Raw genomic sequence first — 17,784 nt, 5'->3', positions numbered from 1 at the left:
GTTGTGGTGTGCGAGTTCCACCTGACGTGTTTACAATTAAGGTCGCCCGCCAGAATGACAGAGCTTCCCATGCCGAGCAGCGCCTCGATATCACTGCTTAGAACGATCTTATCCGGTGGAAGATAAACGGACGCGATAACTATCGGCGCGTGTCCAGTCAGTGAGATTCGGCATACTGATGCTTCGATGTTAGAAAGCGCGGGGGGGTCGAGTGGGACGCAGTGCAGGGCTCGTCTATAGTAAATGACGGTACCACCACCACGAGCAGTGAGCCTGTCGTTCCTAACCATGTTATAGTTCGCGATTTTAGGGTCGCGGCGCGCGGGCTTAAGCAGGGTCTCCTGCACCAAAAAGATGTCAATTTGATGGTCACGCAAAAAATCACAAACCTGATCACGTTGATTTGCGAGACCGTAAGCGTTAAAAAATCCTATCGTTACGGATAGGGGCTTTATTCTATTTATGTACGCCATTGATTACCGGCGGAGCGAGGGGAGGACGTACGTATTTAACGACGCGTATACGTCAGCGTATTCTTGCACAACGGCGATGAAGTGTTGTGCAGTGGAGGCGGCGCGAATGGCGTCACCCAAAGCATTAACACGCTCAAAGTTGATCGACTGAAAAAAGTCGATCGCTAGAGCGAGATTGTCGGACGCGGTCGGAGTGCTGGTCGCGGGGGAGGAACGAATCACGGGAGAGGAACGAATCACGGGGGTGGGACGTATCGCGGGGGCGGGACGAATCGCGGGGGAGGGAGCTACAGCCGTGTTCGTGTACGGCAAGGGTTTAGCCCAGGCCGAGCCGCTGGGCACCGGCGCCGGCACGAAGGCAGGCTTAGCCTTCGACACAGAGGGTGCCGTGGCTTTGATGTCAGGGCCGGAAGCTCGGAGGCGGTTTTGACGCGCGACGCGGTGATTTATTTTAGGGGCTCGGGGGCATCCACGGTAATTCGCGGGGTGACCCTGTGTTCGGCACAGGACGCAGCTAGGTGGTTCCGTCGCGGTTTTTTGATCGCGAGTGCAAAGAATCGTGGCGTGATTGTCCAAACACTTGACGCATCGAGGGCGCGCGTGACAATTACGGGAAGAATGCCCGTACAACTGACAATTGTGGCACTGGCTCGGAGTGCCTTTTTTATGAGGGGTTTCCACGGTGATCCCGGAAAGCCTACAGACCGTTCGGACGTTAAAGATTTGCTTACCCTCGGGGGTAGACTGGAGGGCGACGAGAACCATATTGTATGGCTCCCTCCCGCGTCCTGTGTGCATGCGGTGCACGGAGTTTACGGGTAGGCCTTGTTCGAGTAGGTCGGCCTTTACGAGCTCGGCATCTAACTCCTTGGGGATGCCACGTATGACTGCACGGAGCTCACGCTCCTCCTGGAGCGTATACGTATGATAACTTATACGCTCCTTTCGGAGGTAGCTTGAGAGGGCCCTATGGTCGTCGGGTGTTGCTACTTTTATCTGTATCCCGTTCGCGAGGTTACGGGCACTGACAAAATTTATGTTCTTGGCCTTAAGGGCCAGGGAGACACGGTCCCAAGCAGCCTTCTCTTGAAGAATCAACGGAGGAGGGGCCTGATTTCTCGTTTGTGCCACCGGGCGCGGCGACGGCGTGGCACGGGGACAGGGAGCGACGGGGGTCGGAGGGCGGGGGCGCGACGCGTTCGCGGCTTTGCTTATTTTAGCGGCCGCGGAAGCTCGGGACTCCGCGGCGCGCTTCTTACCCTTTTGCACGAGAGTGAATCCATCTGTTAATGAGGCGGGAACGAGGTCAACCTCCATATCCGAGTCAGAGTCGGAGGACGAGGAGGAAGGCGCGGGAGCTGCGGACGCGACGGAGGCCGCAGACGGTCGCTGAGGTAGAACGGAAGCTGCCGCGGTAGACGCGGGAGTTTTTCGCGACAGTATGGGGGACACGGGTGTGCTGGGCGCGACGGAGGCTACGGTGTACGGCGCGGGAGTTTTACGCGCGCTTGCAGGGGACGCGGGAATGGCAGGCGTGGCGGAAACGGCGGGCGCGGCGGGCACGGCAGAACAGTTCACGGCGCGTTTAGCTTTGTAAGCTAAAAATTCTGATTCGAGGGCCGGGTATTTCTCGCTTAAGAATTCCGCGAGCAGTGTGTTGGTTGGAGAAAACTCCATTTCTTCGCACTGCCCAGGGGGGGCTGCCCCGGGACTTAAACACGCGCTCGCCTTGCGGCGAGGCCCCTGCGTCGGTAACACTAAATGAGACATGAGTCTAAAGTCTCTTAAAGTATTGTATATAAGCTGTCCCTTGTTTTTACTTTATTAATTAAATTAAAGGAATTTAAAATAAAGGAGTCATTTCCTTAGATCTCACAAGGCCACGCAAAGCACAACGAAAACTTATAAACCGGTGTAAGCCTTAATTAGAATAGTAAAAATGTAAAATGATTGGGGTTTTGTTCAAAATTCAAATAGCTTGTTTAGCACGTGTTGCTACGACCGTCTTGTCTTTTTAGTTGCAAATTTGGCTCTCCGAATTAATTGAAGTTGTGCTTCCAATTTGAGCTTTATATCCTAAGTTGGACGGTAGCATTTTTAAGGAAGCGTTCATGAACTTTTTAGTCTAATTTAGACTAGGTGGGGTAATTCCGCATTCGCTCATTTAATCCATTCTGTACTGATGTTCTATTAAATTAAAATTTTACTTATGAAACTTATAATCTTAACATGCGTGTTTGGAATTACGAACATTTTAAACACGGATACTATCTAAAGCAGGCGATTTCAATGAACTTTTAAATGTCAAGTTTATTATTTTTATTTCACACAGTTCACACACTACAAACACAACTTAGTTTAATTTAATTTTGTCAGCGGGATATCTGCTTTAATTATATGTACACATTTTTATTTTAATACTGATAATTAATACTCACTCGAGGGATTTCAAATGGAATTTATTAGTTGATAATAATTTTTTTGTAGACTTACATACTTGATCTGTATTAATGAGTTGAAGGATATTTAAATTTCCTTTTGGATATTTTTTTTGCTTTATATAATAATACTAGCGACCCGCCCTCGCGTCGCGTCGGAAGCGTTGAATTTTATTATTGATAGCTGAGTCCCGCGATGTTACCTACCCGCGTTTACTGTCGTACCGCGGATGACGCCGCGGGGCGAAGCTAGTCTAAAGAAAGTAGTAGCTTAAGTTACTTCTTATATTATCAGCTACCTATCAGTGAAAGTCTCGTCAAAATGGGTCCAGCCGTTCCAGAGATTAGCCGGAACAAACAGACAGCCAGACAAAAATTGTAAAAAATTTAATTTTGGTGTATGCACCATTGGTTGTATGTATTCATATGCATGTAGTAAAAAGCGGTTATTTCAATATTACAAACATACACTCCAATTTTATTTATATGTGTAGATATCAAGCTGTAAATTATCACGTATAGCCACTACCATCTAATTTCTGTAATAAAGCAGCCATACATTCCAGTGTGAAGGTTTGTTCGGCCGCACATCTATACAGTTGAGATTTGGACCTTCTACGTTAAGACGGATGGCGGCACTTACATTTTGATATAATATATTACAACGATTCAACTCGGCTATCCATAAGCGCAAAAAAACAACCTTTTATACATCGCAATTTTGCTACTTTTTTTCAACCCAAACGAAAATATTAATAATACAGTCATTATAAGATTATCGTCTTCTTTTTTTTTTTGCTTAGATGTGTGGTCGAGCTCACAGCCCACCTGGTGTGCCACACACCACAGCCCACAGTGGTTACTGGATCCCCTAAACATCTACAACGTAAATGCGCCACTCACTTTGAGATATAAGTTCTAAGGTCTCAGTAGAGTTACAACGGCTGCCTCACCCTTCAAACCGAAACGCATTACTGCTTCACGGCAGAAATAGGCGGGGCGGTGGTACCTACCCGTGCGGACTCATAAGAGGTCCTAACACCAGTAAAAATTTTAAATACATCAGTGTTTCTTTTATAATGAACGATTAACACTAGAACTAATTGTAAAAAAGACATCCAATCTATTACTCAGAATTTCAATATTTTAACAGCGGTGTCATTTTGGCAGTTTTAACGGTAGGCAGCGGCTTGATTCTGCCCCTGGCATTGCTGAAGTCCATGGGCGACGGTAACCACTCACCATCAGGTGGGCCGTATGCTCATCTGCCAACAAGGGCAATAAATAAAAAAAAAAGTCAGTTCACAGGTGATATTTTAGAAAAATGATTAGCCTAATACTCAATTTGGCATTTTCCTACAGGTATTCTGCTCTGAACTACCAATCTTCATCAGAGAGCACCACTCGGGAATGTATCGAGCCGACGTCTATTTCTTATCGAAGACGTTAGCCGAAGCTCCCGTTTTCGCCACTATACCATTAGTCTTCACAACTATAGCTTATTACATGATCGGATTGAACCCAGATCCGAAGAGGTTCTTCATCGCTTCAGGATTGGCTGCTCTGGTTACGAACGTCGCTACTTCGTTCGGTAAGTTTGGATTTTTGGATAAGAATTGGTAGCTTCATTGAAACTTATTCGGTCTTTAAAGACGAAATCTTAAAATCATTAGGAACGGTCTGGATACTACGAACTTTGATTCTCTGAGTATTTGGTGTGATATTTTTCATTGGAGGGATATTTTAAATATGATTCACGTTGCTCATGCTTCTATTAAGTGAAAAAAATAATCTAACATTAGTGTTATGCACAATGTTAAAATTACATTCACAATGTGCAAATGCTGAGATCTCTAAATCTGTGACCGCATGGGAACAAACCACACAATACTAACAAAACAGGTTTATTTCGACATTAAATACAAATACATAGTATCTAAGTTGAATAAATTACTGTGATTTTTTTTCCATTATGATTTGAACGCCTCCTACGATGCTTCAGGGAAAGGTCTAATACAAAATTTTCCATTTCTACAATTTAATATCAATAGCAATAAAATTTAACGATGATGCATTAGATCTACGAATTCATGACAAAATCGACAAATCTTTTAAAATAATCAATAGCATTTATTGTTTTTAAAGTTATTATTATTAAAGACTCACTCCATTAGTTGCACAATAATTGACAATAAACAAAATTAATTATCAAACTACCTTTAATGTCTTTATAATTGAGCGAAGGTAAAATATTGTAATAACAATAATGGATTATAAATATGTATTTTATGTTACACTAATCGTTTAGAGAAAAATTCAAGGAAGAGGAGAGAGACAGTTTATTTTTGATATTTTTAATCTGCAAGGCGGGTATACGCTTTCTATCTAAATGTCTCTCTTGAATGACGTCATCATCTATGATGTGTTCTGATGTTTTATTCAACACAAAAAAGATACAATTAGGTTACGTGGTATGTATTTATATTTTTTTATATTTCCTGTGCGTTATTTTAAACAAGTTATAATTATGTAACATGCAATAATAACTAGTTGTATTATACAAAAAAAACTCTTTAAGGACATAGCGTCCAAATTAGTTAAGTGACGCGGCAGATATTTTAGAAACGGGTTTAAAAATGAACGAATTAGCAAATAAAAAATAAATTCCCCTTAAATTTTCGATAGCATAATTTTTCATATAAACAACAATCGTAACAATGCCCATTAAATTAACATCATCATTGCGCTAATGTTTACTTAACTTCAATATATTACTTGGGTATTACACAACATTTTTTGTAACTAAGTTATTTAAGCGAGGGCTATAATAGTCAAGGTTTGGTTCAAAACCTGTTTTGGTTAGGAGACGTTGCGTCACTCATGCCGACGGATTTCGGAAGGATTATCGAACTAATCTAAGTTTTTTTTGGCTTCGTCCCACCTCTTAATCTTGTTGAAGGTTCTCCGAAGGCAATGAACTTTGACTACGAATAACAACATGCAACCTCACTCTCTGAACTATTACTATAGTACTGTGGGATTATTATCAAAACAAATTATCAAGTGGACTTTGAAAATTGAATTAGAATTCTTTCAGTAGCCTTTTATGCGAGCTAACTCACGATGTTTGACTCTGAGAATTACGGCATTAAGTTAAAATCTAAAATTGCATGCCGTTACTAAATCTTTGGTTATTCACGTCGATTCTCAGTATTGACTGTTATCGGGGTAGCTCTTTAAACCGACATGCATTAATGCTTTGGGGCAGAAGCAAGCGGGCCCACCGTACGTGCTCAGCACACATCCTACCACAACTAGTCAAGAATATTTAGAGATGTGTGCTTAATGTGAGTTTTTTAACTTGTCGATCACGTAAAAGTTAACTCAAATTTGTATGGAGTTAAAACAGCGCCCCTAGCGGCAAACGAGATGCACTAAAACCGTTTTCAAACTAAATTAATATCAGTGACGCGAGGAAAATCGTAAAACGAGAATTCTGTGAACTCGAAAAAACATGGTAGAGTCTTGTAAAACTTATGTTTTGTGAGCCAGCTATGTATATTGACTTCATATGTTAACTTATGTTGATATACATTGCTGGTTCACTAAACATAAGTTTTACAAAACAATAAATAAATATTCATAATTATTTTAGTAGCTGAATACCGTTTTGTATTTACGATAGCTTAGTGATTTATTTGGTTTCGGAAATGCTTCCCTTACAACTTCTACAGTGCAGATATTGAGTCATTTTTTTTTCTAACTAATCTGATGGTCTAGATTCTAGATTCTAGAGAGACCATGTCAGCGTCGCTGGGCTAGTAGGTGAGCTCACGGGGCTCAAATCTAACGATGTTGCTAACACGAACCCTAGCAAGGGCCGTGCTTAGCAGAATCTACCACCGGATCGGAAACGCATTGAGTCAAGCTGCACTGACAAACGTACAGGACATTTATTTATTTATGTTAATGTACTCTTTTATTGCCATTCGGATAATAAATACTAAAAACATAACAATACTAAAGCTTCAAATTAAAACACTAATATTTAAAAAACTAACGTTGTAAATTTAGTAAAATAAATTATTATTTATCATGCAACTTTGTGACAGCTAACACGTAACAAATGAGTTCAATCGAATTAAAAACACATCATTCATAATATTTTATCAGCAGTGAATCTAAAGTAGGCCTGTTTGAATATAAAAGATTAATAAATTAGCATAGGCTTGATTTGTTTTATTTTTTTTCGCATTCATTTTTAAATGCAAATGAGCTTTTAATCATAGCGTTAAAAATTGATTTTGAGTTGGCTTTGAATTCGGAAATAGATGTCGGAATGATTTTTTAAATAGTCGGTCTATAAATCTTAATGTTTTGGTGCATTGATAAATTAAGTTATGTTTGTACTGAATGTGATGGAATCTATTTTTGGTCGACCCGTAGAAAGCCCACTTACGAATTAAGCTCCGTTTTGTGGATATTTTTTTAAATTGTTTATGTTTTAAAATATTTCCTTATACTCATACGATTAGATAAATAAAAAGTTCCATTCGAAATAAAGCCGTCCATGGGCAGCTACATAAGACGTTCGATCTAACAAATCATAACCATGAACCTGTGATTATCTTAGTAGAATCCTTGGTCCGGTCCAACTTTATTGATTTGCTCATGATAATCACGACTGACTTCCACGTTAATAGAGTAAAATTGTGTAAAATAAACAAACCCGCATCATTTTAAGAGATAACTTTATCTTACTAGTTAATGTTAGACGATGTAATGGGACCCCACGGAAATATGTATGTATCCTAATGCGCAGTAATCTTGCGTTTCGATTTGAAGGTAGGAAAAAGCAGTTACTACTTTTTGTCACAAGGAGTGCAGCTATTAATGCTTTATCCAATTGGCTTCTGAAATGCTGACAGTCCTATTCCTTGACAGCATCAGAAAGGACTTTTTATTGCTTATATGGATGGACGAGCGAGAGAGAGAGAATATTTATTTATTTATTTATTAAATGGCTGGACAAGCTCACAGTCCACCTGGTGTTAAGTGGTTACTGGAGCCCATAGACATCTACAACGTAAATACGCCATCCACCTCGAGATATAAGTTCTAAGGTCTCAGTATAGTTACAATGGCTGCCCCACCCTTCGAACCGAAACGCATTACTGCTTCACGGCGGAAATAGGCGGGGTGGTGGTACCTACCCGTGCGGACTCCCAAGAGGTCCTACCACCAATTATTACGCAAATTATAATTTTTGCGGGTTTGATTTTTATTACACGATGTTATTCCTTCACCGTGGAAGTCAATCGTGAACATTTGTTGAGTACGTATTTCATTAGAAAAATTGGTACCCGCCTGCGGGATTCGAACACCGGTGCATCGCTACATATGAATGCACTTGACGTCTTATCCTTTAGGCCACGACCACTCCGGTAAACGCACAGGAGCTGCGAGTGCGTCTGTTTAACTTGAATCTTAACAAAATAAACAAAAACTATATTCTATATAAATTCTAAAGTTGTGTAAACTTTCCACTAATCGATATAATGCAGTTAAAGGCTTTGACACTTCAAAATAACGGTATGCAATGTGACCACAACATATCGAATGACGTGAAACAAAACAGAAACAGTACTTTCTCGTATACATATAATCACCTCAACAGTATAAAGTTCCCATTAATATTTAGGTCGACAATCTTTACATAATTCCTTGGAATGGAAACCGGAATTGTAACATTCTGAGGTATAGTGGACGGGTTTGTTCTAATGATGAGCCTTTTTGAAATGAAAAAAAGATAAGACAGATGACGGAGCATTAATTTACATGTTGTTTCCGTCTCTCAATCGTGGGGGCTACGTTGTAGGCATATAAAAATTTCCGAATGCGATTACCATAATAAAAACGAACAAAAAGTCTATGGGAATGGATGGATAACTGATAAATTGGTTCTAATTATGAGGCTTGGTCGAGGCATTTTCATAAGTATTGGGCACTGAGTCTTTGAACTCATCTTTCAAAAAGTTTTCATTCACAATTTGTTAATCATGGACTTCAAGAGCCCAAGAACGCACAAATCTACCACAGAAGAACATGTAGTATCTTCTCCAGAGTGTTATCTTCTATAACATTAATAGCCATTGTTAAAATTACATATCACCTTACATTTTTTATCTTTTACCTTACCTAACCACCTTAACCTACATTTTCAATGAAATTATTGATCCTAGGTTTTAAAAAAAAAACACAATTTTAGTTTTTAAATTAGTTATTTTAATTGTAACATATCATAAGTAGGTTTTAATTATTATTAAATTATACTATTGGCGAAACAAAAGTGTAGTGTGAACATTTTGCTGCATTAATTATTTCTAAAAATATATTCTAATCGGCGTGTCAGTCGTGAACTCGAACACCGTCCGATCTTGATTGAGATCAAATTGCTAATTTTGTCCGATTAAATATTTAAAGAGCTTAGAAAGTTATTTGAGGAAAATTCGTTTTGTTTCAATGTTTATTCCAATATCATACAATATATTATTCGACAAATATATTTTGACAAAATTAACCCAATATTATTAATACAAGTGAATTAGATATATTATAGGCAGCGGATTGACTCTAAAACTACTTTAAAATCCAATTCAGAACATATACTTGAATCCATACCGCTCTAAATACACGATAGAAACCTTTAGCCCTGTATCTTTGTAAAATGAACTTAACTGAACCAACTTGTTGGTTTCGATGGATAAGATGCTATTCACCATGCAATTTCTTGGTGCACTAGCCGATCGCGTATACTCAACAGGTTCCTGTTCTAAGAACACAGCAAAATTCATAGGTGGTGTTCAGAGAGGAGTTAATATCGGGGAAAATCCATAGACACAGCCCACTGAGTTCCTCGCCGGATCTTCTCAGTGGGTCGCGTTTCTGATCCAGTGGTAGATTCAGCAAAGCACTACCCTTGCTAGGGCTAGTGTTAGCAACACTTCGGTTTGAGCCCCGTGAGCTCACCTACACGTCAAGGAGAAGCTGAAATAGCCTCTCAAGGCAGCATTGCTAGAAAGAAAAGAAAACGGCGATGATACTAAAGACATTTAGGGATCGAAGGTTCGGGCTTATTTATGTCACTTGTCACTTGAACCACGAATCTTGCTATATTCATCAATCGTACTGTTTATCGACCCCATACGGTCCATTACGGTTAGTGGTTCCCTTCAGCCACGGTATTAATGCTCCCGCCCCCTCAGTACCATGATGCCCATCTTAATTATATTGGTTATCCGGCCCATCGTACAGGAACCAAATGAGGAACCAACCAAAAATGAGTAGTTGACCAGTACCGACTGGTGTAATTTCTACCAATTATTTTTCATCCTGTTTTTTATAACAATAACATTTTCCTATTCAGGTTATTTAATATCCTGTGCCAGCAGCAGCGTCAGTATGGCAGCCTCCGTTGGTCCTCCAATCATCATCCCCTTTATGCTATTTGGTGGATTCTTCTTGAATTCTGGGTGAGTTTGGTTTAGTCGTAGTTAATTATAGTCAATCTAAAAGACTTCTAATTTCGAATATCCGCTTAGAAATATTATAAACCTGTAGCGGGTTATATTCAGGTATCAACCCACTAACAGTCGATACGTCCAGGAATCGAACCCGAACGGCGTCCGGCCACAAGCAAATCGATGTCGGTAAATTAAACGAAACAATACGAGAAATAGTTATATATTGCGACAACACGATACACTACAGATTATTAACAAATTAACGAGACACAAAACAAACGACTAACAAATATATGAATTTACAATAATGAGAGAGAAACGCGCGATCAGTACGAGGCTTTGTGGCGGACTGCCGGCGCAGCAGCCCGGCGTCACCTGCGATAACGCGGCCGCGCGTTGGCTCCTGATTGGCGCGCGCACGCATCACCTGATTCTTGCGCGCAGGTCCGCACTCAGGTAGCCGTGGCAGGATGATGCCACAGTACTCCCCCGCCGAGACCGATAGCTACGGTCGATAGTAGTCCGGGAAGGTGACTGTACGGCCGCTTCTCGTCTTTTGTACTGGACGCTGATGTTCTTCGCTCGCCTCGCTGGTCTTCTGTTTGTCTTCTCTCTTGCCATCGTCTCGCGTGATATAGGCAGGTTTTAGGCGATCTATGGTGACGGTTAATTGTTTGCCATTTACCTCAATGTCGAACGATTTCGATCCTCTTCTTAAGACTTTGTAGGGGCCAATGTATGGTGGTTCGAGCGACTTTCGGAGGGGTCCTTGCCTCAAGAACACATGGGATGTCGTGTTTAGGTCCTTAGGCACGTAGAAGGTTCGGTTTTCGCTGTGCCATGTAGTCGGTCGAGGGGCAAGTTTGTTCATATGTCCGCGTAGTCGATAAGCCAGGTCGTTGTCGTCTCCTGGGGGTGCTGCGGATGTGTTGAAGAACTGTCCAGGTAAGCGGAGAGGCTCACCGTAGACCAGTTCTGCTGCGGATGCCTGGATGTCATCTTTCCAGGCGCTGCGGATGCCCAGAAGTACCATGGGAAGACTTTCGGTCCATCGTGGGTTGGCGTGGCACATGACGGCTGCTTTGAGTTGTCGGTGTAGCCTTTCGACAAGGCCGTTGGCTGCGGGGTGGTAGGCCGTCGTTGTGTGATGGCAGGTGCCGACCAGGGTAGCAATAGCTTTGAACAGGTGAGATTCAAATTGCCTGCCCCGGTCGGTCGTGATGTGTTCTGGGCAGCCGAAGCGGGCGACCCAGCCAGCGACAAAGGCGCTGGCGCAGGTCTCTGCGGTGATGTCGCGCAGGGGAATTACCTCGGGCCATCTACTGTGACGGTCAACAAGCGTAAGACAAAACCTGTAACTATCAGAAATAGGTAAAGGTCCGATAATGTCCATGTGTACGTGACGAAAACGAGCAGTAGGTAGTTTAAACTCGGACAAAGGTGCTGCTGTGTGTTTATGCACCTTGCAGCGTTGACATTTCTGACATTCCTTCGCCCATTTGCTGCAGTCCTTGCGTATGCCTTTCCATACGAAGCGGTCGGTGATGAGTTTGATTGTAGCCTTTCTACCCGGATGACTGAGGTTGTGCAGATTATGGAATACCTGTCTTCGGAATTGCTCAGTGATGTATGGTCGTGGAACTGATGTTGACATGTCGCAGTACACGTCGACATCTGTGCCGGGTACTCTAACACTTTTGAGTGTGAGACTTGAGCCTTCTCGGATGAGGTTATTGAGTTCGGCATCGGTTTTCTGAGCTTGGGCGAGGGACTGGTACTCTAGCGTCGCAGCTCCTACCTCTTCGATGCGGGAAAGAGTGTCAGCGACTACGTTGTCTTTGCCGGGAATGTAGCGGATGTCGGTTGAGAACTGGGAAATGTAGTCCAAGTACCTGTATTGTCGTGGTGAACAGCTGTCTCGACGTGTGGTGAAGGCATAAGTCAACGGTTTATGGTCCGTAAGCACGGCGAATGTCCTTGCCTCTACCATGTATCTGAAGTATCGTATCGCTTCGTAGACTGCTAGCAGTTCTCGGTCGTACGGACTGTACCTCTTCTGGGATGACGTTAGTTTCTTGGAGAAAAAAGCTAATGGTGCCCAACCTTTTGTCGTTCGTTGCTGGAGCACGGCTCCGATAGCCTTATCTGAGGCATCAGTCTGGATGGTTAGTTCAGCGTTCACGTCCGGGTGTACTAAAAGAGCGGATTGACATAAGCAATGTTTACAGTTCTCGAAAGCTTGCTGTAGCGCTGGGGTCGCTTCAATCGGCTGTTTCCCTCTGCACTTTTCTCCACATAGCAGCGCGTTAAGTGGTGCCTGAATTTCTGCGGCTTTTGGTAGAAATTTTCTGTAAAAATTGATCATACCTAAAAAGCGTCGAAGCTCTTTAATCGTTGCAGGGAAGGGGAAATCTAAAATGGCTTGCACCTTCGATTCGAGCGGGCGTATTCCGGCAGAAGATACGTGGAATCCCAAAAATGTGACTTCTGGTTTGCCGAAGTGGCATTTAGCAATGTTGATTAGAACACCGTACTCTTGAAGACGCTGGAATAGTTTTTTTAAATGTTGGCGATGCTCTTCTTCGGATGACGAATATACCAAAATGTCATCTAAGAAGACAAAGGCGAAGTCTAAGCCTCTGAGTACCTCATCCATGAAACGTTGGAATGTTTGCGCGGCATTCCGAAGTCCGAACGTCATGAACGGAAATTCGAACATGCCGAATGGTGTTGTTATTGCCGTCTTCTTGATGTCGTTAGGATGAACTGGTATCTGGTTATAGGCCTTTATTAAGTCCACAGTACTGAATATCGTCTTACCTGCCAGCTGGTATGTGAAGTCCTGAATATTTCTAACAGGGTATTTGTCTGGTATAGTGCGAGCGTTGAGTGCCCTGTAGTCGCCGCACGGTCGCCAGCCGTCGTCCTTCTTACGTGCAAGGTGAAGAGGAGAGGACCACGAACTTTCGGATCTTCGAGCGGTGCCGTTCTGTAGCATTTCTTCGAATTCCTTTTTAGCGATTTGGAGTCTCTCTGGGTCAAGACGTCGCGGGCGGCTGGTTACTGGCGGACCCGGGGTTATTCTTATATGATGCACCGTGGTATGCTTAGGATCAACGTGTTTACCAACTGGCCGAGTAATATCTGGATACTGGCGTAATAGGTCGTGGTATTTCGTACCTTCATGGCTCAGTACTGTGCGAACGGATTGTAGTTCGTCGATCCGTCCCCGGTGTGGTGCTGTGACGAAAAGTGATGTGAGTCCGTCGAGTAGCCTTTTGTTTCTACAATCTACGAGCAGGTTGTAAAAGCTGAGAAAGTCTACGCCAATAATCGGCTTTGATACATCAGCTATGACGAAACGCCATCGGAAGTCTCTTCGAAGGCCTAGGTCCAAATGTAAGTTAACGTGCCCGTAAGTAGCAATTATCGTGCCATTCGCTGCGTATAATTCGTATTTTGTTTTGGCTTGTACAGGAATTCGTATTGCTGTACGTGGGTAAACGCATAAGTCCGACCCTGTATCCACCAGGTACTGCACCTTACTTTTTCGCTCTACGACGAAGATTCGGCCTGATGGCGCGGGACAACCGGTTGAGGCCACTAGCGGTTTCCCTTGGAGTTTTCCGAGGCGTAGCTGCACGGCTGTCTACACTTCTTTGCCTTATCTCCAAACTCAAAGTGGTACCAGCAGTGTGGATGGTCGTCTGGTCGTTGCCGTGTTTGAGTTCTGGACCTGGAGCGTATGTGGCGCGAGTTTGACCTGGAACGGGTGTCGCGTCTTCCATGCTGTCTGCCACGGCGGCTCTGTATATTAACAAGTGCTTCTACTTGCCTCGACAGCGCTTCTATGCGTAGCTCTAATGTAGAACTGGGTGTACTTGTCGAAGTAGTTCTTGATCCGGCACTGGCTATTACTGGTGTTGACGGCTGCACTATGTCCACGATGCGGTCGGCAAGCTCGGCTGCGCCTTCGAGGTCCAGCTTTGGTTGTGATGCTACAACAGTCTGTATGTTTACAGGTAACCGACTGGTCCACACCGTCCGTAGAAAGTCGCTCGGAATGTCCGGTCCGGCCAAGTACTGTAGATGTTGTAGGAATTGGCTCGGCTTTCTATCTCCCAGCTCCTCGTGTTGCAGCAACTGTAGCGTTTTTTTTTCTCTGGACACGGTTATCCGACGGATTAGCTGCTCTTTAAACGTTTTGTATTTATCCATAAGCGGTGGTGCAGTTAGGATGTCTTTCATCACCCTAGCGTACTCCTGGTTGAGCTGTGATGACACCGTGTGGTACATGGTGCTGTCGCTATTTATGCCAGCGAGGGCAAATTGGCCTTCGACTTGCGCAAACCACACCTCCGGTTCTTCAGGCCAGAAGGGCGGCACTCGTACAGACACTCGGCTCACCTCTGAGTTCGGCCCTGTGTTTTCTCCGCTACCGCCGGTATCTTCGCTAGTCGACGCGCTGCTCTTATCTTTTTTGGAAGCCATGATGCACGTCGATCCACGATCACGTCGGGGTCACCAATGTAGCGGGTTATATTCAGGTATCAACCCACTAACAGTCGATACGTCCAGGAATCGAACCCGAACGGCGTCCGGCCACAAGCAAATCGATGTCGGTAAATTAAACGAAACAATACGAGAAATAGTTATATATTGCGACAACACGATACACTACAGATTATTAACAAATTAACGAGACACAAAACAAACGACTAACAAATATATGAATTTACAATAATGAGAGAGAAACGCGCGATCAGTACGAGGCTTTGTGGCGGACTGCCGGCGCAGCAGCCCGGCGTCACCTGCGATAACGCGGCCGCGCGTTGGCTCCTGATTGGCGCGCGCACGCATCACCTGATTCTTGCGCGCAGGTCCGCACTCAGGTAGCCGTGGCAGGATGATGCCACAAACCATTATAACTAATGTACATTATTTTATCTAATTAAAAATTAAAAACCAAGAATTACCCATACAAGATTAGTCTTTTGGCTACATTAAATTAATAAAATTTACTATAGATTTTTATTTGTGATTTTTCTCTCGAAATGGTATTTAGAAGGGGTCGATAGCGAATTTGGCTATGGCGCCCTTGGCACTAAAGTTGTACTAATCTATGACTACCAGATTAGAAATTGACTCATCTGCCTTCCATTTTAATAGTTCAGCTCATTGAGTGCAATTAGTGAAGTATCAAGACGAGCTTGGAACATTAATACTTAGACGTGATTCAGCAACTTCTTTGTTCAACGCAATATAGGCCATATGGCTTTCAATTTAGTTTCATATCGGCCTGGCAGATTACAAATAAATTTACACGTCCGTCTTCGTCAGGTCCGTCCCACCGTACTTAAGTTGGATATCGTATCTATCCTGGTTCCACTACGGCAACGAAGCGCTTCTCATCAACCAGTGGGCCGGCGTGGAGACTATCGCCTGCACAAGGGAGAACTTCACCTGTCCAGCTTCGGGACAGGTCGTACTGGAGACGCTTAGCTTTTCACAGGTGTGTTAGAATATTATTGATATATAATATTATATATGTACTATATATATATATATTTTTTATTGCTTAGATGAGTGGACGAGCTCACAGCCCACCTGGTGCTAAGTGGTTACTGGAGCCCATAGACATCTAAAACGTAAATGCGCCACCCACCTTAAGACATAAGTTCTAAGGCCTCAAGTATAGTTACAACGGCTACCCCACCTTTCAAACCGAAACGCATTACTGCTTCACGGCAGAAAATAGGCGGGGTGGTGGTACCTACCCGTGCGGACTCACAAGAGGTCCTACCACCAGTAATTACGCAATTTTTTTTATTATATTGCCTTGTGGTGACCGGTAAAATAGAGGGAAAAGGGCCTAGGGGTAGAGGTCCCAAACGATGGTCGGACCAAATAGCGGAGGAACTGAGGGTATCTGTCAGCGACGCACTCCACCAAGCTACAAAACGGGATCGATGGAGACAGCTGGTTGACGGAATCGGACGGAGTCACGATCCTCAGCAGTAAGGGACCGATCGAAGAGAGAGAGAGAGAGAGAGAGAGAGTTAGAATATTATCGCGTCGACCGCTAATCGCTTCTGATCTTAACTTAAGACCGAGTTTAATATCAATGTCTTTGAAATGCGTTTGGTAATCAATGTTGAGTTTTAGTGCTTTGTTCTAATTCGTTTCGTTGCATTCTTATTATATATGATGATACAATTGATATTTGAATATTGATTTCGAAGTTTTGTCTATATCAATCGACTCTTTTATATTACAGCACCGATTTGATGTATTTCTAACTTTTCATTATTTGTTGAAGATGCTGTAATTTCTCTTTATATAACCTTTATTAAATACGCGTAGTATCTAAATAATATATAATCAATTAAATAATAATAGACTTTGGATATCATTCAAAATTTACAAATCTGAAGATTTTCCTCAAATTACACTGAAATCGTTTTGAAGTCTATGGGAAACCCATAATATAATAAGTACCTCGACCTATATAATATATATATATATATATATATATATATATATATAGATTTGATGGAAATTTTGATTTGATGTGATCGCTAATTTTTTTTTCATCCTAAATGACTGATATTGTCCAGAAAATACCTTGAATTAGATAGATAGATAAGCTAGTGCTAAGCTTTTCGTTACACACTGCCCCAAGTCACTATTATCTTTGATACTGTTACAGCATTCATCAATCTGAAAACCAGGCAACATATTTAGGTACAGACCGTGTTTAAATTCCTCTATTGTGATTTTAGTTAAGTTGATTTTTGCGTGCTCGGAATACGGCGCTTTCGACCTTTTGGTTTTGTTTTCGAGATCATTAGTTTTATACGTTTAATTGTTTCGCAGGACGATTTCGCGATGGACGTGGTGAACATGATCTTGTTATTCGTCGGCTTCAGATTTCTGGCGTACCTCGCCCTGCTGTGGAGGACGCGCAGGGCCAAGTGACCCCCCAAACGTCCAGGGCCCCCCAGTCCCCCCGGTCCCCCCAACCCCCCCGTCCCTTCCTAACACCCAACTACGAACAAATCATCAATCGTATTCCGATATCTTTTTACCTGTATTTGTTTTTTGAGAATAAATTTATTGGAAATTTTATTTAGATATACGTGTTTTCATTTCGCTATTGTGTGTTTCGTGTATGTGTGTGTGTGTGTGTGTGATTTTGTTAACATTTAATTTTACTGACTAACTAACTGTGAAGCAATCACGCACGGTCATCCGACCTCAAATTAGGATTCCCTGTGTTATTACTACCAGAGACTACGATCTACGTACGTAGATATATAAAGGGTGTTAGGAGACCGCTTCCGAAAACGA

General features: G+C 42.7%; 1 protein-coding gene across 1 annotated transcript in view; it reads left to right on the top strand.

Moving 5' to 3' along the window:
* Positions 1 to 17,568, top strand: part of wh3 (ATP dependent transmembrane transporter protein) — a gene marked incomplete at its 5' end in the record, with an annotated part of 55,889 nt that extends 38,321 nt beyond the window's left edge. The window contains 4 exon segments of the mRNA NM_001043569.1: positions 4,274 to 4,502; positions 10,338 to 10,443; positions 15,775 to 15,946; positions 17,311 to 17,568. Coding sequence (NP_001037034.1) covers positions 4,274 to 4,502; positions 10,338 to 10,443; positions 15,775 to 15,946; positions 17,311 to 17,412 — 609 coding nt within the window. The 3' untranslated portion in view covers positions 17,413 to 17,568.
* Between the last annotated feature and the right edge of the window lie 216 nt (positions 17,569 to 17,784).

This window comes from Bombyx mori, chromosome 10 (genome assembly GCF_030269925.1).
Source record: "Bombyx mori chromosome 10, ASM3026992v2".
Classification (NCBI taxonomy): Eukaryota; Metazoa; Arthropoda; class Insecta; order Lepidoptera; family Bombycidae; genus Bombyx; species Bombyx mori.
Note: the sequence above shows the minus strand (reverse complement) of the source record. Positions and strands in the feature narration are given on the sequence as shown.